Below are 20,844 nucleotides of genomic sequence, written 5' to 3' on the forward strand. Positions count from 1 at the left end.
AAATTAGGTACTTACTAGAATTAGACAATTTGTGATTAACTGTCTTTGCCTTATACACATTTATCACAAGCGTACTAAAAATATAATCTGTTGTAATTAACTGTATGTTTTTTATTTAGTTTCAATATTTATATTGCCGAAGTAGGACCGTAATTAAACCCATGTTTAAGGTAAGGCAAAAGAACTTTTTGGTAGAACAGAAGCCGTAATGAAGTGACTTCGAAAAAGATTTGCTGTCTAATTTTCTTGAGGTTTTTCATTTTAAGGTAGGGCACTGCCCCTCAATGCCACCCCCTCCCCCCTAACTATGGCCATATGCCGAAGTGTTTCTTAGTATTGAAGATATTTTTACATTGAAGGCCATATGTACGCGGAAAACATAATACCTATAAAATCTAAAAAATATTCGATTGGTAAATTAGATGTAGCTACTATTCGAATCATTATCTTATTTCCTTCGACTTATGAGTCTTTTTCTTAAACATAACCTTATAAGATACTAGCATTCTTATTTATACTTTATTTACATGCACCAAGGAACTGTGATTTTGTCTCACTTAACGACTACCTCTTCTTTATTCATTAATGTCATTTGTACTTCAGGGTCCACATATTTTTTACCTTTAAAACTATTTTCAATGGCATGCAAAGTCCTATCTTTCGTTTCTGGCAACAGTACATACATTATCATTAAGAAAACTGTTAATGTGGCTGAGTAAACTAGGAATGCACCTTCCACGCCCACTGAAGAGTATAAGTGTGGTGCCGTCTTCATGGACACCACGAACGAAGGTGTCAAAAAGGATGTAGATAAAGTAGATCCTAAACTTCTATAAGCTAAAGGAAAGACTTCTCCGCAAATCACCCAATTTAGCGGCACTAGTCCTAAACAGAATGACAAAGTGTATAAAATCATTAATGACATCGGAACTACATCTAGTATCCATGCCTGTTCAAATAATTCAGCTTTCCTCATATACACAAAAACGGATATAGAAGATAAAGAAAGCACAGTCATAGTTCCACTCGTGAACAATATCGTCCTCCTTTTGAAATACTTTAGCAGGAATATAGCAAGGAATGCGCACACTGTTCTTAGTAAGTCGATGACAGTGAACTGCCAAGCAACATCTTTTGCGTCGGCTTTGTCCAAAACAGCTTGCAATATTATATTGCCGTACGCCGCAACCATGTGTGCTCCACCAAACTCGAATACTATCAACATACTTATAGCTATAATTGCGGGCTTATAAAATTCTTTCTTCTTGAAGATTCTCAATATCTGCTTAATCCCATCTAATGTGGATTTAAATATGTTCTTAACGGTAATCTTAACTGCGCTCTTGCTCTTGTCTTCTGCTGCCATCTCTTCTTTTTGCGTGTTAATCATAGCTTCTAATTCCTCTTGTTGTTCGTGCCCATCTCCTCTAACCCATTTGAAGGCTTTTTTGGCTTCCTCAAATCGTCCTTTTGATACCAACCAGCTAGCCGATTCAGGGGAAAGGCTTATAATTGCCATGGATATCAATGGGAACATGGAACAGACGATTGCGGTCATTTTCCATGTCAGATAAGCACCCCAAAGGTGCGATAGGAATATCCCAAGTCCTAACGATATGGCAAAGGTGCCGAGGAACGCACCTCTGTACTTGGGATCTGTGTATTCTGCAACTAGAATCGCGGCCAATGGTGTCCTCAAACCCAAGGCCAATCCGTGGAGAAGTCTGGCTGTTAGGAATGCCGGTACGGAGTTGCCCAGGACGAAGACGATCCAGCCAAGCAACGCTGGGACGGTGGAGATGAGGTGCGCTTTTTGGCGTCCGAAGCGCGTCATCAGTACGGGTGATATGAAGTTGCCGACGATGCCCATCACGCCAACCACCGACGCTGAAATAGTTTGATAAACAAACAGGTAAGTACATTGCTAATACAACAACAGTACTAGAGGGAGACTTTGTACAAAAGTCGATTGCTTGGGTACCTCTGTCCCATCATGTTTCTATCGTGAAGCAGTTGTGTTTGCATGGCTGTGTTTCGGTTTGAAGGGTGGGATATGGTGTGAATTTACAGGGTACAGAGGAATAACTTCTGAGTCCTCAGGAATGGCAACGCATGGGGGGTATCATGGGCGAAACAGTATACTCTGTTATGTCCATGGTACTGCTCATGTCTATAGGCGACGTTTACCACTTTCCATCAGGTGGGCCGTCAGCTTGTTTGCCATTCTAAGTTGTATAAAAAAAAACAGTACAATAATAATATATATAGCAATTGATAATTACTTGATTATTTTTTACAAGTGTTCGTATGTACTTGCATTATTTTTTGTCTTTGTATTATTTTTTAAGTATTGAAATAAAGAGTGAATAAAGTTTGTGAAGATATTTGGATATTTCTTATTTAAGTTAGAAGACTTCATACATATAGAACATTCTATAATGCACGCAGGTAGAGCCACGGGTAATAAGCTAGCTAATAAATAAATTGAAAGCAGCTATAGATAGATAGATAGATATATGCTCTTTATTGTTTCCTCCAAAAGATTACAATAATAAACTTATTATAAATGTAAACAATTACAAGAAATAATCACAATGAGAAAACAATGGGCGACCTTATCGCTAAGAGCGATCTCTTCCAGACAACCTTTGGATGGAGAGGAGTAATTATAAACAATTTAACTATAATCCATAATACAACAATTTTTTTTACAAATATTTTTTATGGATGATTGAATGTTGAAACATGAACCCTATCTGCGGGAACGAAATTAGATAGACAAGGATAAAGTAAGATCAGATAGCCAATCGTGACGACTTAAACAGGAATTAATCATTATAGTTTTCAAGTAACTGTATGGAGGTAGGTACTACGAGATGGGTTTGCGCTTGATCTTACGGGTACCTCATCTGATGGTAAGTGAAGATAAGATCTAGATGGAACGCGCTGACCCTGAAAATACTTATCGGTAAGGTTTTAGCTATTCGATAAGTAAGTTTTTTCTTTTTTTTTTTATATACAACTTAGAATGGCAAGCAAGCTGACGGCCCACCTGATGGAAAGTGGTAACCGTCGCCTATAGACATGAGCAGTACCATGGACATAACAGAGTATACTGTTTCGCCCATTATACCCCCCATGCGTTGCCATTCCTGAGGACTCGGGTGTTATTCCTCTGTACCCAGTAAATTCACGCCAAATTAAGTAATTAAGTAAGCTATTTCTAGTTGATTTGGTATATATTAAATTCAGTTTGTTTCATAGTGTCCTAATGGCTCAATCGGGGGAAAGGGATTGTTAGTAATGGAGACTGAGAATCCCATTGCTAGCGATATACCCAACCAGGTCGACCTCCTCGCGGTTCTCCCTGGAAACTCATGGTTAATTCCTGATGAATTCATCATGATGGGCTAACTGGCCTGTTTTCATTCTCATCTATCATCCTTCACTGGTACTCCGCCAGCGTATCCCGTTGGCGCAGGCGGAGTTACCATAGCATTTTTACCTAACAAAAAAAAAACGGCTCAATCGTTCGTTCTGAAATTTGGCATACGTACTGTATGGACGGAGTGAGAAAGACATAGGCTATATATTGTATCGACATATTACGGTCACGCGGACAAAGTTGCAGCTAACTTCGCAGGTAAATAAATATTTTAGTAAACCTTGGAAATCACTTATCAATACCCAGTTACCCACTGGACTTGGCCGTGTTTTAACAGATCGCAATTAAAAAAAAAACCCGCTTTACTAATGTCGCTAGTATCGATTTTATGTTATCTATGCTAATATTTATGTTAATGACTCTTTAAGTTAACATAAATCAGGTAATGTCCATCTTACTGTTTAAATTTACATTTTTTTCTTGAATATAACTGTAAACTAGACTGGTGTGGTATGTAGTAGACACTAGTACGAATTCTTTTTTTTTTCTATAAAATCTTGAAACGGCATACAAGCGGATTTTTTTTTTTTAATGAACCTCAGATATGATCAAAAAGCATATTAACCGCACCATCCTGAGTGTACGTAGGAATAATATAGTCCATGTATGCGATCATTCGAAAATGGAATATTTTAACTCTAAACGGATGGCTGCATTATGCCGGGTCACTAAGTGCTTTTTCATAATATTTTTTAAAAGGTTATTGTAAATGGAATAGAAAATATTTATTGCCAGAATTAGTTTTAAGTGAATGTAGTTATAATTAAATGATAATTTAAACGAAAATTGATAATTTTTTATGTAATTACGCTGTAAATATTTATACCTTTAAACGCAATATTCTAGAACAATCGGAAATATTTTATACAAGAATTGGGTAGAAAATATCTAATTCAATCTAATTGGAGCTCCGAACGTCCCCAAATCGAAATTAAAATTAAATTAACAAATACGTGAATTTTGTAAATTAAATTCCATACAAATTCTGATCTGTCACGTGCACACTTTTAGAAAACACCCTAGTGTAATCACTTTCTGGGGTATGGTGGGATATGGCAGTGAATTTACAGGGTACAGAGGAATAACACCTGAGTCCTCAGGAATGGCAACGCATGGGGGTATCATGGGCGAAGCAGTATACTCTGTTATGTCCATGGTACTGCTCATGTCTATAGGCGACGGTTACCACTTTCCATCAGGTGGGCCGTCAGCTTGTTTGCCATTCTAAGTTGCATAAAAAATCACTTTCTTGTCTCGTTTTTGTGATTGCATTGCTAGTCTGTTAGTACATGGTATGTTATAAATTGAATAGATAAAACGTTCTGAAGTTATATAAATTTAATTTTGACCATTTAGTTAGGGAGTCAATAATTAGAAGCAGGTACGTACCTATCCAGGAAGTGTCATGATCAGTTAAAACCACAGGTCCACCGTCGACCTTCAGCTGCGCGAAGAGAACAGCCGGGAATCCGTGTGCGCACCCATGTCCAGCTATGTTTAGCGCCGCTCCGCTTACAACGAACGCCTGGAATATTTACAGGAACTCTTAGATCCGACCCATAGATAGAGCACAACGTATGCCAAACCACGAATGTTTTACAAACAAAAAAATAAAAAAATTTAGTTGCTAAGTGAGTATAGCTAATCTGTTATGATAGATACAACTCAAAAAACTGCCTGTCCGCCATACAAATTAATAACGCTTTACGCATCCATTTAAAAAAAACAAAACTAAACGTTCGTATCTCTATGTTCATATCAAAGAGAATTAGTTTCTATCAAAGCAATTTTTTTTCAGATTTTTTTATCGACACGAACTTACAAATAATTGGATATACCTGCCAATTTTAGCAGGTGATTTAATAAATTGCCGAGTAATGGTTGCTATGCTTTGTGCGTTGTAGTATGATTCAAGTGACAATTGATATTTTGGCAGTTTTTATTGTAAAAAAAGTGGTACGAGAGGACAGGCCCCTGATAGGGACGATAAGAGGGACGGAGGAGGGCGACCAGACGTTAAAAAAGACCCAAGGACCTTTTTTGCTCTTTATCATTATATCATATCAACAATTCAAGATATCTAAATCGAAGAAAATTGTAAACTTTGAAAGAATCATTACAATAGACATGAGCTGTATGGGCACAGCCCTTTGCCTTTCCCTTTGGGATAAACAGAACAAAAAAAAACATTGAATAACAATGACACCATATAAAAATCCATTGTGTGAAACAGAAAGACAATCCATCGGTAAGAGACGACACTTTATCGCTCACTTCTTGCGAGCTTGGATTGCTTGTATTCGCCCCTGCACGCGCTTGGTAAAACTGTAAAGGCTGTTGGTCGTACAACAGCAATTTCAGTTTAAAAAAAAAAACAAAAAGACCACAACAGCGACTTTATTTTGTACTTATAGATAAAGCACTTTGCGAACAAGAATGGTATCTGTAGATAAAGTTTTACGTCAAAAACTAATTATAGGTACAATTGAATGCTTAAAATCTTTTATTTTCATGTTTTGGTTTTATTGTCCCTTCTCAAGCAGCTGTAGTTACAAACTTGTTTCACAAATTTCAAAGATACCACAAATGTCAAGAGACGGGTTAAGTACTGAAGCTATTATTTATTATTTTTCTTAATCTTTAAATGTGTTTTAAAGACAGTATGTGCTATGCACATACTATCACATTAGTGTGAGTATATAAATATATATACATTAATTTTTTGCCGCTTTGTTCGCATTCATTTATTCATTTTCTGTGGGATTGGTTTTGAATTAGGAATTTGGATTTAAAATTTCACGTATCTACCTTCTAAATGGACGAAATAGCCCCCCTATTGAAAGGATTGTTAGTAATGGAGACTGAGAATCCCATTGCTAGCAATATACCCAACCAGGTCAACCTCTTCGCGGTTCCCCCTGGAAACTATCATGGTTAATTCCTGATGAATTCATAATGATGGGCTAACTGGCCTGTTTTCATTCTCATCTATCACTCATCACTGGTGCTCCGCCAGCGTATCCCGTTAGCGCAGGCGGGGTTACCATACCATTTTCACCCATCAAAAAAAAAATAGACGAAATTTTGAATAAATTTTCAACCCCCGTTTTACTCCCTTAAGGGTTTTTTTAATGGATGATAATAGAATGGTAACCCCACCCGTGCTATTGGTATACACTGGCGGGGCACCAGTGAAGGATGATAGGTGAGGATGAAGCAGGCCAGTTAGCCCATCGTGACGAATTCAACAAGAATTGTTCTCGATGGTTGCCAGGGGGAACCACGTGGAGATCGACCTAATAAGGCATATTGCTAGCAATGGGGCTGTCAAACTCCATTGCTAACAATCCCTTTCCCCCATCCCTTAAGGGTTGAATTTACAAAACTCCTTTTTTATTTACGTGCACAATATAAAAATTTTCGATTTAAAAAAGCTTATAAACAAGTCAACTTGAATAAAGGTTATTCCTATTTTAACCTATCTGCAAAATTTCGAGATTGTAAATTTAGCGGCTTTAGCAATGTGTTGAAATATGCCATCGTATCGTATCGTATCCTATTCGCGGTTCTCCCTGGAAACTATCATGGTTAATTCCTGATAAATTCGTCATGATGGGCTAATTGGCCTGTTTTCATTCTCATCTATCACCCTTCACTGGAGCTCCGCCAGCGTATCCCGTTAGCGCAGGCGGGGTTACCATACCATTTTCACCCATCAAAAAAAGTCCGGTAATTACTGCAAAATCCCCCTAGGGGAAGGATTATGTCCAGCAGTGGACAGTTAAAGGCTGATATGATGATGATGATGATGATTAATTTGTACAATGAAAAAATATAAAATGTCACCTGCTTTATAAATGGCTTCATTGCCTCGCCTCGCCCTGCATCTGCAGCCCAATGGATACCTGCAACAACATTTATTATAATTAATACCATCTTCTTACATTGTCTATGGAAATATCTGCAAGAGGGGGAAAGAGATTGTTAGCAATGGAGTTTGACAGCCCCATTGCTAGCAATATGCCTTATTAGGTCGACCTCCACGTGGTTCCCCCTGGACACCATCGTGAACAATTCTTGTTGAATCCGTCACGATGGGCTAACTGACCTACTTCATCCTCACCTATCATCCTTCACTGGTGCCCCGCCGGTGTATACCGATAGCGCGGGTGGGGTTACCATTCCATTATCATCCATTAAAAAAAAATCTCAAGAGGTTACTAAGATATGCTATTGTTTACATTATTAGATTACAGAACAATAATAATTGTTCATAGTAACGTGTTTGCAATTTCGTCATGTCTGTCCGTTTGATGTAGTAGATATCTCAACATCGCGTGGCTTTTATAATTTAATTTTATAAAACTTTAAAGGGTAATTTAAGATTGCGTTTTTTTTTATATATATTTACTTATCTTAAAATGACAAACAAGCTGACGGCCCACCTGATGGAAAGCGGTAACCGTCGCCTATAGACATGAGCAGTACCATGGACATAACAGAGTTTACTGTTTCGCCCATGATACATCCCATGCGTTGCTATTCCTGAGGACTCAGGTGTTATTCCTCTGTACCCAGTAAATTCACGCCATATCAGTCTCCATCACTAACAATCCCTTTCCCCCCAAACGATATGAGTTGTGAGTACCCTGATAGGATTACAATTTAACAATTAATTTATTTTTTGCGTAGTAAGTCTAACTTGCGTACTAGAGGCGAAATAATTATTAGTAGTAATACACCCTATCAGGTCGACCTCCACACGTTTCCCTCTGGAAACCATCGTAGTTAATTCTAGTGGAATTCGTCACGATGGGCTAACTTTCTAACTAACTAAGCTTTCATCGTCACCTATCATCCCTCACTGGTGCCCCGTCAGCATATATTGATACTGCGGGCGGGGTTATCATTCCATTATCACCTATTAAAAAAAAACCTATCTACTAGTTACATAATCACCCTTTAGTAACTCTCGTAAACATAAAATGTCCTTGAATCATTACTGCGTATAACAGAAATGCACGATAAAAAAAATTAGTTTTATATTCATTTAAAAAAAATGTCTCTCGAAGGGCATAATCAGAGCACAATAGTTTCACAATTAGACCGCTCCCACAATTGGCGCGTTTTTTTCCTCATTCACCAAGGTTCGCCAATCACTTATGAACCCTTGCCAATATTGCGAGCTAGCTTTTACCCGTGACTTCGCGTGACCGGGACATGTTTACTGAACGGAATAAAAAGTAGTCTATATCCTACTTCATCCCATACATGTATACGAAATTTCATAGCGATTGGTTAAGCCGTTAATGGGTTATAAGGTAACAAACAAACACACCGTTATATTCTTCCTAATATAATAAATGCTGTGTCGGTTTCGGCATAGAGTGGGCCAGCTCTTCCTTTCCCGTGGATCTCGTAAGAGGCGACTAAGGGAGGCCGAGGGATGGGCAGCAGCGTCCTTCTTAAAACATCACTAAAAAGCCTAACTGCGGTTGCCAACCCGCCTGCCAAGTGTAGCAACTACTGGCTGATATGATGATAATGATGATAAATAGGGAAGTGAGTTTTTAATGGATGATAATGGCATGGTAACTCCGCCTGCGCTATCGGTATACACCGGCGGGGTACCAGTGAGGGATGATAGGTGAGGATGAAGCAGGTCAGTTAGCCCACCATGACGAATCTAACAATAAATCAATCACGATGGTTTCCAGGGGGAATCATGAGGAGGTGGACCTGACAGGGTAAATTGCTAACAATGCAAGCAATGCGAGCAAGCAAATCCTCATTACTAATAATTCCTTCTCTCCCTATGAAAGTAAATTTGTTTGTTTGTTATCTGTTAACGCCTTAATTGTGTAATAAATACGATAGCCCGATTGTGGGTTAAAATTATTATAGGTGCCATAAAATGATTTGTTTTGTATTTTTTTTTTTTCTACTAGCATAGTTTAAGTCGATTGTTACTAACAAAAATGGATCCTAGTTATCTGTAATAAAGGATTATTATTATTATTAACAGATTAATCAATTACTATGAAATTTGCTATACACGTATTATATGGGATGGAGAAGTATATCGGCAATTTTTAATTCCAGTCAGTAAATAGATTCGTCATGATGGGCTAACTGGCCTGTTTTCATTCTCATCTATCACCCTTCACTGGTGCTCCGCCAGCGTATCCCGTTAGCGCAGGCGGGGTTACCATACCATTTTCACTTATCAAAAAAATACTATTTTGCTAGTTCAGAAGTGCTCAATTTCTTTTTATTTCAATGATTATTTACTGGGGTTTTTTTTTGTTTTTGAGTAAGCACCGCTTATTAAACATAGATTTTTTGAAAATGCAATATGCATGGTACTGTTCATGTCTACAGGCTACGGTTACAACTTTCCATCAGGTGGGTTATTTTCTTAAATTAAACTTCATTTCTTAAATTAAATATTTATAACAAAATAAATAAATAAATAAGAATTTTAAAATAAATTATTCTATTATATTATACTGTTATATTAATGAAATAAAAAGTAATTAAATAGTTAGTAAATTAGTACTTTTTTATTTTTACGTAACTTAGAATGGCAAACAAGCTGACGGCCCACCTGATGAAAAGTGGTAACCGTCGCATATAGATATGAGCAGTACCAGGGACATAACAGAGTATACTGTTTCGCCCATGATACCCCCCATACGTTGCCATTCCTGAGGACTCAGGTGTTATTCCTCTGTACCCAGTAAATTCACTGCCATATCCCACTCTTCAAACCGAAACACAGCCATGCAAACACAGCTGCTTCACGGTTGAAACACGAATGTGACAGAGGTACCCAAGCAATCGACTTTTGTACAAAGTCTCCCTCTGGTATTTTAAGAGGTATGATATTTTAAGAAGGACGCTGCTGCCCATCAGTCGCCCTTTCTTAGTCGACTCTTACGACACTCACCGGAAAGGACATGGTGGCGTATTCTATGCCGGGACCACATGGCAATTTTATTTTAAATCGACTACTTTTAATTATGCTACACCATTTTTGGTATAACTGTTCTTTATTAAATTACTAATAATAGGTAATTCCTGGTGAATTCGTCATGATGGGCTATCTGACTTGACATCATCCTCAGCGTTTAATCCTTCACTGATGCCCCGTTATTATATACCACTAGCGTAAGTGGGCACACCATTCTACTTTTACCTTTTTTTTATCTTTTTTATTTTCACCAAAACCCTACTTAACACATTAAAAAAAAAAGTTTAACCTACTTTTATAAACTCGGCAAAGAATACTCACTTATCCAAACCTCCTTGGTCGTGTAAAAACTTTTTAAATCACAATTTGTAACGCGGGAAGCGTTACACATACAACTTCAGACCACAGACTAAACCATTTACCAATCAACTCCACAGTTTTAAGCTACGTATTTTTTTTTTTTACATTACTCGACTTACAATAAATCCTTGGCATTGAAATAAATCGATTTTCCAATGTATAAAGACCTGTGGGGTTTACGAATTTCTTCAATGATCATAGCTCTTGTTATGTTGGACACGGCTCGACATATTTGCACGTAATAAGTTAGGGGAAATGATTATGATTATTGTCATTATATTATATATATATATATATATATATATATATATATATATATATATATATATATATATATTATAAGGAAATGATGAATGAGAGACATACAATATGGATGTTATATTAGTTTTGTTCATAATAAAACTTGTTTATTTAGGGACTGAAATAAATTAAAAAAAAAATAATCTGTTTCCTGTTATATCTTCACGCTATTTATCAATGGTTATTATTATTATTTTCTTATTTAGTTCTACATCTAGGAAGCTATTAATTTCCATTAGTGTCTGTTTGCTTTACTTGCAATCGAATTAAAAATTGTATATGAGTATTGCGAGTTGGGAGTAATATAAGGGACTTAATCGATAACATGTTGACAGATAAACAATCTTTAATAAAGTACTGTATAATTAATTATTTTAATTAAACAGTACTATCATACCTAAATCATTGCTAATACGAATTAGCAATGAGGAGGTCCTGCTTAGGGTTAAGGAAAAACGACAAACTATTAGAACTATTGAGGACAGAAGGGGAAAAATGTTGGGACACTTGATACGACACGACGAACTTATGAACATTATAATAGAAGATAAGATAGAAGGAAGAAGGGGGAGAGGGAGACCGAGACATAGTTACATCAGGCAGATCAAGGAAGGAGTTGGTGTCGTGTCGTATCAAGAGGTGAAGAGACTCGCTGAAAATCGTAGTGAGTGGCAAGAGCTTCACCGACAAGAGCGCAGCTCTTAAATGGATAGATAGATAGATAGATCATACCTAAAATTCTTTCACCATTAGAAAGCTACATTCACTCTGAGTAACATAGGCTATATTTATTGCTAGAAAAGATTAGGGGTCCTTACTAAAACTTTAGTGACGTAACTCAAGGTGTAAAAAAATGCTATAAAATATCTTTGGTCGCGTGCGCTGCGGAAACTATTGGTGGTAGAACAAAAGTATGTTCCACAATATTGAAGAAAATATCGATAACTACAAAAAAATTTTGCGATACTATATGTCCAACTATTATCGTTACGTCACAATAATCACTTTTTAAAATGTTATAAAAACGTCCACCCGTGCGAAGTCGGGACGGGCCGCTAGTAAATTATATAAAGTTTTGTGGTATTTTTTTTTATAACTTAGAATGGCAAACAAGCTGACGGCCCACCTGATGGAAAGTGGTAACCGTCGCCTATAGACATGATCAGTACCATGGACATAACAGAGTATACTGTTTCGCCCATGATACCCCCCATGCGTTGCCATTCCTGAGGACTCAGGTATTATTCCTTCGTACCCAGTAAATTCACGCCACAGTAAGACCAATAAAGATTATAATAATGGGAAACTAAAAGCTTACTTATTGATTTTAGTAAGTAAATAAGTACTTATTGATTTTAGTAAGTAAATAAGTAGGTATATAAGAATAAAAAGTAATAAAGATTGGCTAAATGGACAGTTCTACCGATACAATTTTGAATGAGATTTATTTATACATAGGTCTCTTAATGTATGTTAATGAAATGGTAACCCCGCTTGCGCTATAGCTATACACTAACGGGGCACCAGTGACAGATGATAGGTGAAAATGTCTATCTATTAAAAAAAATATACCCTAAATATACTATTATACCAGAGGGAGACTTAATACAAAAGTCGTTTGCTTGGCCACCTTTGTCTCATTCGTGTTTCTACCGTGAAGTAGTTGTGTTTGCATGGCTGTGTTTCGGTTTGAAGGGTGGGATATGGCAGTGAATTTAGGGGACCGAGAAATAACACCTGAGTCCTCAGGAATGGTGACGTATGGGGGATATCATGGGCGAAACAGTATACTCTGTTATGTCCATGGCACTGCTCATGTCTATAGGCGACGGTTACCACTTTCCATCAGGTGGGCCGTCAGCTTGTTTGCCATTCTAAGTTGTATAGAAGACAAATAAAGATTGGCTAAATGGACAGTTCTACGAATACAATTTTGAAAGGGATTCAGTAATGCTATAGCTATACACTAACGGGGCACCAGTGACGGATGATAGGCAAGGATGTCACAGAATACACTGTGACACCCACGGCCCAGAGCATACGTTGGTATTGTTGTAATAAATCAATAAATTTATCCAGTTAACATGTCTCTTTGCAGATTAATTCATTAATTTATTAAACTGTTAATAGAATTTTATTATCTAAACAAAGTTTTATAACGTCAAATCTTAGGAATGACATATGTGAGATCATTTTTAGTTTGTAATTTATATTTTATGACTTAAAATATGCTTAAGATCTCTATGGATATCTATGGATATGATAATATAATTATATTTTTTTTTTAGATTTTTTTATAACGCAGGGGGCAAACTGAACCGGATGCTAAATGATTACAGCTACACATAAGCAAGCACCCACGATATCAAAGGGATTGCATGTGTATTACCGCTCTTTTAGGAAGGAATGCTGTTAAAAGTTTCAATCTGTTCGGAAAAAATATATTATTATATCTGTACAGTTAGCGTTTGAAAATTTAATATGTTATTTTATTATATTATTACATATTAAAAAAATATTTTGTAATGAATGTTGCAACATCATATGAACTGATTGTACCACATTTTTAGCTATGAAATTAGTTAATTAATTAAAAAAAAAAGTGCTGCTGGGAATAAGTTATATAGTGTGGTTGTGAACGGAAGAAAATATGTGTCTTGTACAATATTGCAAAATGCTTGAACTCACTTCGTACTGGGTAGAGAGACATCCATATAAATAAAAATAAATTATCGAATGTATGTATGCGCAGAACGACTGTACCTATTTGGTTATTTTTTTTTAGTTCTGTTTGCAATTGACCTGAGTGGCACATATTTAAAATATCTCTAAAAGCCTAACTGCGGTTGCCAAGCGTGGCAACTACTAGCAAAACTCTCTAATGGGAAAAGCTCATGCCCAGCAGTGGACAGTTACGGCTGAAATAATAATAACAATTGCAATAATATTTTTTCAATTTTTGTATACTTACCATTTACTAGCAATATCCCGCGGCTTCACTCGCGTGAATCAGTGTATAAGGTATCCTATAATTATATGTTTTTATAGCATTTTATATCTTTAAATTGATATAACTTTTTTATTTATGAACCAATTGAAATAAAACAAACACTAAATGTTAAATGGAGCAAACTATAACGCATTAGTGAAAACCGCATACGAATCGGTTAAGCCGTTTCTGAGAGTATCGTGCACAAACGCAGAGACGTACAGAAAAAAATTTTAAAAAGAATTGTTTTGTGTTCCATTGCGTTCATAAAGCCCCCCTATAATAGTTTTTTTCTTATATATCTTCCATGTACAGACAGCGACCAGATACGATTTTATTCTCTTCTTTTATTCTTTATTCTACACAAAAGGTTATTAAAATGTAAAAACAAACATAATAGTGCACAAAGGCGAGCTTATCTCCAATAGAGATTTCTTCCAGCAAACTCAATATGAGTAAAGTGACAGTTCATTAGTAGTTACAGTCGTACATGTGTACCGATCGACTTAAATCTAATATATAAAATTCTCGTGTCACGGTGTTTGTTACCAAACTCCTCCGAAACGGCTTTACCGATTTTTATGAAATTTTGTGTGCATATCGGGTAGGTCTGAAAATCGGCCAACATCTATTTTTCATACCTCTCAATGATAAGGGTGACCCACCCCTAAATCTTTTTTTATTTTTTTGACAATATTTTTTTTTTATTTTTATTTTATTATGTAGTACAATAAATATTTATGTATAGTTCTAGAAATAATGTATATGGTAAAACAACGTTTGCCGAGTCAGCTAGTCTTATATATAAAATTCTCGTGTCGCGGTGTTTGTTACCAAACTCCTCCGAAATGGCTTTACCGATTTTTATTAAATTTTGTGTGCATATTGGGTAGGTCTGAGAATCGGCCAACATCTATTTTTAATACCCCTCAATAATAAGCGTGACCTACCTCTAAATATTTATTTTTTATTTTTTTTTTGACAAAATTTTTTGTTTCTATTTTATTATAATTTAGCATTGAAAAATACATACAAATTCAAATTTTCACGCTTTTACGATCAACCCCTGTTTTTTAATTGCAATTTTTATATGCCGCAGTAGGGTTGCAAGATGACAATCGAATATAATAATTGTAGTACGATAAATTTTCATGTATAGTTCTCGAAATGATGTATATGGTAAAACAACGTTTGCCGAGTCAGCTAGTGTTATAGTAAAAATAAATAAATAAAATGTCTTTACAATTGAAAAGACCGACAGGTATTTTATTGTATGTATTGATCTAGCCATGTATTCTCACAGACGAATAGCTCATCTAACATGTTCTAATTCGATCTAAATAATTCGAGTATTCGTAGACATATAAAAAAACATACCGGTTTTATGGTCAAGTTTATAGCGGGCATTATATTCTTTATTGTACACACAAAAAATTACAAATATATAATATATATATATATAAAATAAAGATGTACAACAGGCGAGCTTAACTCTGTAAGAGTTCTCTTCCAGCAAACCTTGAGTGGAGAGGAGCATTAATTACCAGCGGGCAGTGTGCGTACAATAATAGGAGGAAATAGTTTTTTATACAACTAAATGGTAACCCCGTCTGCGCTAACGGTATACACTGGCGGGGCACCAGTGAGGGATGATAGGTGAGCACGAAAACAGGTCTGTTAGCTCAATCGTGACATGTGCAACAAGTATTAGTCACAATGGTTTCCAGGGGGAACCGCGTGGAGGTCGACCTGACAAGGGTAGCTAGCAATAGGGCCATTAATCCTCATTACTAACAATCCCTTTCTCCCCGGCGACCGCAGTTAGGTTTGGAAGTGTTTTAATTGGGTCGCTGCTACTCGTCTCTCGTGCTCTTTTAGTCTCCTACGAGACCTACCGAAAAGGAAGGGGTGGCCTATTCTATGCTGGGACCACACTTCATTCATCATCATCATTTCAGACATTATAAGTCCACTGCTGGACATAGGCCTCTCCCATAGACCGCCATAAGGAACGGTCCTGAGCCACCTGCATCCACTGACTACCTGCAATGCATTTAAGGTTGTCACTCCATCTAGTGGGGAGAGGGTCGTTCTACACTGCGTTTGCCCGTACGAGGTCGCCACTCAAGTGGTTTCTTTCCCATCAGTTGTCGGTTCTTCGAGCTATGTGACCAGCCCATTGCCACTTCAACATGCTTATCCATCGAGCTATGTTCTTTGGTTTTTTATTTATACGCAATTTAGAATACATTTTTATTTATTTATTTATTCAACTCTTTATTGCACCATAAATAAAAATATAGTGTATAATTCAAGTGTATAATTCAAGTGATATACAGTAACATAAATACAGATTGAAATATACACATAAAGGTAGAAAAGGCGATCTTATCGCTAGTGCAATCTCTTACAGGCAACCTTTGGTTAAAGGAGAACAGATAGAAATGGGCAGGTGGCGCAAGAGTGAATTAATAAATTTATTTAATTAATTATTTATTAAGTTTTATTAAAACAATAACTAAAGTGAGAAGCAAACGTCTTTATGGTAATTCCCAGTAAGAAAACTCATCGGTAACACGACTAATAGTAACATTTATAAATATTAATGAAACCATTATTTGAATAATTCGAATATTAAAACAAAAACGCTGCAAAATTTTTATACTGCTGATACGTCCACACACCTGATTATTTAACAGCGGTTTTTTTTTTATAAGAATTTGACAAATGATGGTAAATAAAGCGGTCATCCACCGCCATTATTGATTTCAAACGCGTCACCATTTTAAATAGATAAGTACCTACCGATCACGTGTCGTTTAATACAGATATTTATGTAATTTTATTAGAGAGAGACGATACGAATGCGTTGATAACGCAGAAAAAACTGTCGGCGGTGCATACCTGATACAAGCATGCATACATGATTTACCAGAGGGAGACTTTGTACAAAAGTCGTTTGCTTGGGTACCTCTGTCCCATTCGTGTTTCTACCGTGAAGCAGTTGTGTTTGCATGGCTGTGTTTCGGTTTGAAGGGTGGGATACGGCGTGAATTTACTGGGTACAGAGGAATAACACCTGAGTCCTCAGGAATGGCAACGCATGGGGGGGATCATGGGCGAAACAGTATACTGTTATGTCCATGGTATTGCTCATGTCTATGGGCGACGGTTTCCGCTTTACATCAGGTGGGCCGTCAGCTTGTTTGCCATTCTAAGTAGTATAAAAAAAAAAAAAAAAAAAAAAAACTGTCGGCGGTGCAAAAATGTAAAAATAATACAAGCTAATAAATAATAAACTATTGAATGATGTGTATGGCATATTGGTGTCAAAATTAATAAAATTATTTAAGTTTTTTTATTAATTTGAATTTTAATACAGACAGAAATAACACTTCTTGTTACAATCCTGTGGTAAGGATGTTTTTTTTTATACAACTTAGAATGGTAAAACAAGCTGACTGTCCACTGGATGGAAATTGATAACCGTCTGTGGAAAGTGGTAACCGTCGCCTATAGACATGAGTAGTACCATGGACATAACAGGGTATACTGTTTTAGCCATGATACCCCCATGCGTTGCCATTCCTGAGGACTCAGGTGTTATTCCTCTGTACCCTGTAAATTCACGCCATGACGTATCGTCATTATAACGACTTACTGCTCGACCACAAACCCATCGACATATTCCGTATAGAATATTTACTCTTTACGAAAACTTGTTTTCTATTTTGTTAAATATGATTAAAATATATATATTTTTTTATATATAGTTTTATCTTTTATATATTTTATGCATTTTATGTATTTTCTTTATTTTATGTGTTTATTTACATGAATGTAACTACTATTTAAGTTATTTTTTTTTATGGTCGTACATAATGAAATGTTTTATATAACCAAACCAAACAGAAATTTGAATTACAAATGTTTGGAAATATTAAAAATTTAAAATAGTTCCTTTTTTTTTTTTGACGAACGAAATGTTGATCTGTTTTATCTACATCTACACTAATATTATAAAGAGGAAAAATTTGTATTTTTGTGTGTATGTATGTTCGTAATGAATAAATTAAAAAACTACTTTGCTGATTTCAAAAATTCTTTCACCATTAGAAAGCTACATTCACCCTGAGTAACATAGTTTATATTTATCGCTAGAAACAATTAGGGATCCTTACTAAAACTTTAGTAACGTAACTGAAGGAAAAAAAAAAATGCTATAAAATATCTTTGGTCGCGTGCGCTGCGGAAACTATTGGTGATAGAACAAAAGTATGTTCTACAATATTGAAGGAAATATCGATAACTACAAAAAGCTTCTCGATATTATATGTCCAACTATTATCGTTATGTTACAATAACCACTTTTTAAATGTTGTAAAAATGTCCACCCGTGCGAAGCCGGGACGGGCCGCTAGTGTGTCAATAAAAATAAAATAAATAAATATTACGCGTGGATTTCGACGAGGACAGGTCTTCTAGACCAGCGATTCATAATGTGGGTTCCGCAGAACCTAGGAGTTCCGTATCTTCACATTAAAAATTCTATGAAACTATACAATGTTATACTTTTAAAATATTTCTAACAAAAGCTTTTGCTTTTATTTAAATTACTGTGTTTTTGATTCGTAGTCTTTTGATATGGGGATTTCCATAAAATTTCTTTTTATATTTGATAGGCGTTCCGTTATCTTAAAAGGTTTTTTTTTAACAGGTGATAATGGTATGGTAACTCCACCCGCGTTATCGGTATACACTGGCGGGGCACCAGTGAAGAGTGATCTATGAGGATGAAAACAGGCCTGTTAGCCTATCATGATGAATTCATCAGGAACAGCGCCATTACTACTAATATACCCTGTCAGGTCGACCTCCACGTGGTTCCCCCTGGAAACTATCGTGACTAATTCTAGTTTCGTCAGGATGGGCTGACTGACCTGCTTTCATCCTCATCTGTCATCCCTCACTGGTGCCCCGCCAGTGTATGCCGATAGCGCATACGGTGTTGCTATACCATTATCACCCATTAAAAAAAAAACTAGCTGTCCCATTGCAAGCAATATTGTCCTATCAGCTCGACCTCCACGCGGTCATCTAGAAAATATCGTGGTTAAATCCTAGTGAAATCGTTACGATGAGCCAAATGATTTGTTTATATCTTCACCTATCATCTATCACTGGTGCCTCACTAGTATATACCGATAGCGAGGAATATGCATAATTGAATCCACGATAAACATTTGCCGTGTGGTCCCTGCATAGAATAGTCCACCCCTTCCTTTCCCGTGGGTATCGTAATAGGCGACTAAGGAGAGTGAGGGATGGACAGCAGCGTCCCTCTTAAAACACCTCCAAAACCCAACTGCGGTTGCTAATCCGTTTGCCAAACGTGGCAACTACTGGCAAAACCCTCCATGGGGGACGCTTATGTTCAGCAATGAACAGTTAAAGATTGATCTGACGATCCTTTCCTGTCACATATACTCGTACTATATATATACTAAATTTCATAGTGATCGGTTAAGCTGTTAAGGCGATATACAAATAAATATATACAAACAAACTCACTTTCACATTTATAATAATTAGTAATCTATACTTATAATAAATCTGTAGAGAGGTCAATTCTGTACATGAAATATATTTCCAAAATAACTATCAGGGGGTGATTAATGATCGATACTGATGGCAAAAATGCAATCAGTAAAATTTTTGTCTGTCTGTCTGTATGTTCGTTATAGAAACAAAAACTACTCGACGGATTTTAACGAAACTATTCTTCATACTCCTGTGCAGGTTATAGTATACTTTTCATCACGCTACGATCAATAGGAGCAGAGCAGTGAAGGGAAATGTTGGGAAAACGGGAGAAGTTACTTTAATTTTAAGCCTCCGTCGCGTGTGCAGCCCTTAATGGCCACTTTTTAAAATGTAAAAATGTCCACCCGTGCGACGCCGGGACGGGCCGCTAGTAGACATTAAAATAATAGGGGTGTACTTTTTCTCACATCGTACGTATTCCGAGCTATGAGTACTGAATCAGCATTATCGACTACTATTCCTATGGCACATCACTATTTACAACTGAACGAAGTACTTTAAAAGCGAAGAAACTAATAAAAAAAAAAAAAACAAGAAACTTTTTATTTGATAAAAATCTTATGAATGAAAGATAATTTAAAAATATCACTAATATACTTTACCTTAACGGCCAGTTCTTACATTGTTCACAAACACTAATATTTTTTAATTATAAAACAAAATAAAAAAAAAAAAATAACGACTAACGGTTTTTATAGATGGCAATAAAACAATAAATGTTCAATTAATAAAACCCGACGCGTTCGCGGAAGTATTTTTGTACAATATCTTTATTATTATAAATATATTACGAACGTGATTTTAGTGAGGGGAAAGTGGCGACTGACGACTACATCGATTTCTCCACGAATGGGCCGCTTCGAGCTAAGAGTACGGCTGTTGCGACACTCGCAAGGGAGTCTACACACGCCACGATGATAATGACTTCGTTTACTCAATAAAAAAAACAGGTATAATTATGTCATCTAGTGTTTAAGTCTGTATTCATAAAATCATGGCTGACTTTTAACACCTTTTAAACCTTAGAAAATTTAGAAAATTGAAATTTGGAACACAGTTTTTTTTTATATTCTTTTTTTTTTTGTATCCTGTTTTTACAGGAAACGCTTAGCCTAATGTAGGAATCAATGCTACATTTCATATTTATACATACATTCTTTAATAATAAATCCT

At 36.2% G+C, this 20,844-nt stretch overlaps 1 protein-coding gene across 2 annotated transcripts; it reads right to left on the reverse strand.

The window, feature by feature from the left end:
* Window positions 1-354: 354 nt before the first annotated feature.
* On the reverse strand, window positions 355-20,578 carry LOC113519404 (facilitated trehalose transporter Tret1-like). Of its 2 annotated transcripts, none has more exons than XM_031909652.2 (4): window positions 20,274-20,578; window positions 7,292-7,350; window positions 4,835-4,970; window positions 355-1,887 (listed from the first exon to the last, which is right to left on the reverse strand). In XM_031909652.2, the coding sequence occupies exons 2-4, from the start codon at window positions 7,310-7,312 to the stop codon at window positions 554-556; spliced, it is 1,491 nt and encodes a 496-aa protein (XP_031765512.2). In that variant the 5' UTR covers window positions 7,313-7,350; window positions 20,274-20,578; the 3' UTR covers window positions 355-553. The 2 variants fall into 2 exon arrangements, with proteins under 2 accessions (XP_031765512.2, XP_026760295.2); XM_026904494.3 differs by lacking the exon at window positions 20,274-20,578 and adding an exon at window positions 10,740-10,920.
* Between the last annotated feature and the right edge of the window lie 266 nt (window positions 20,579-20,844).

This window comes from Galleria mellonella, unplaced genomic scaffold (assembly GCF_026898425.1).
Source record: "Galleria mellonella isolate WM207_F2 unplaced genomic scaffold, CSIRO_AGI_GalMel_v1 utg352, whole genome shotgun sequence".
Lineage (NCBI taxonomy): Eukaryota > Metazoa > Arthropoda > Insecta > Lepidoptera > Pyralidae > Galleria > Galleria mellonella.

Bases quoted from the DNA above. Each gene is read 5' to 3' on its own strand.
- LOC113519404 (XM_026904494.3), bottom strand. From the start codon at position 10,809: ATGTGTAACGCTTCCCGCGTTACAAATTGTGATTTAAAAAGTTTTTAC. The intron at 7,351-10,739 runs GTGAGTATTCTT...ATGTTGTTGCAG, and splicing joins GACCAAGGAGGTTTGGATAA to GTATCCATTGGGCTGCAGAT. The intron at 4,971-7,291 runs GTGACATTTTAT...TAAATATTCCAG, and splicing joins TGAAGCCATTTATAAAGCAG to GCGTTCGTTGTAAGCGGAGC.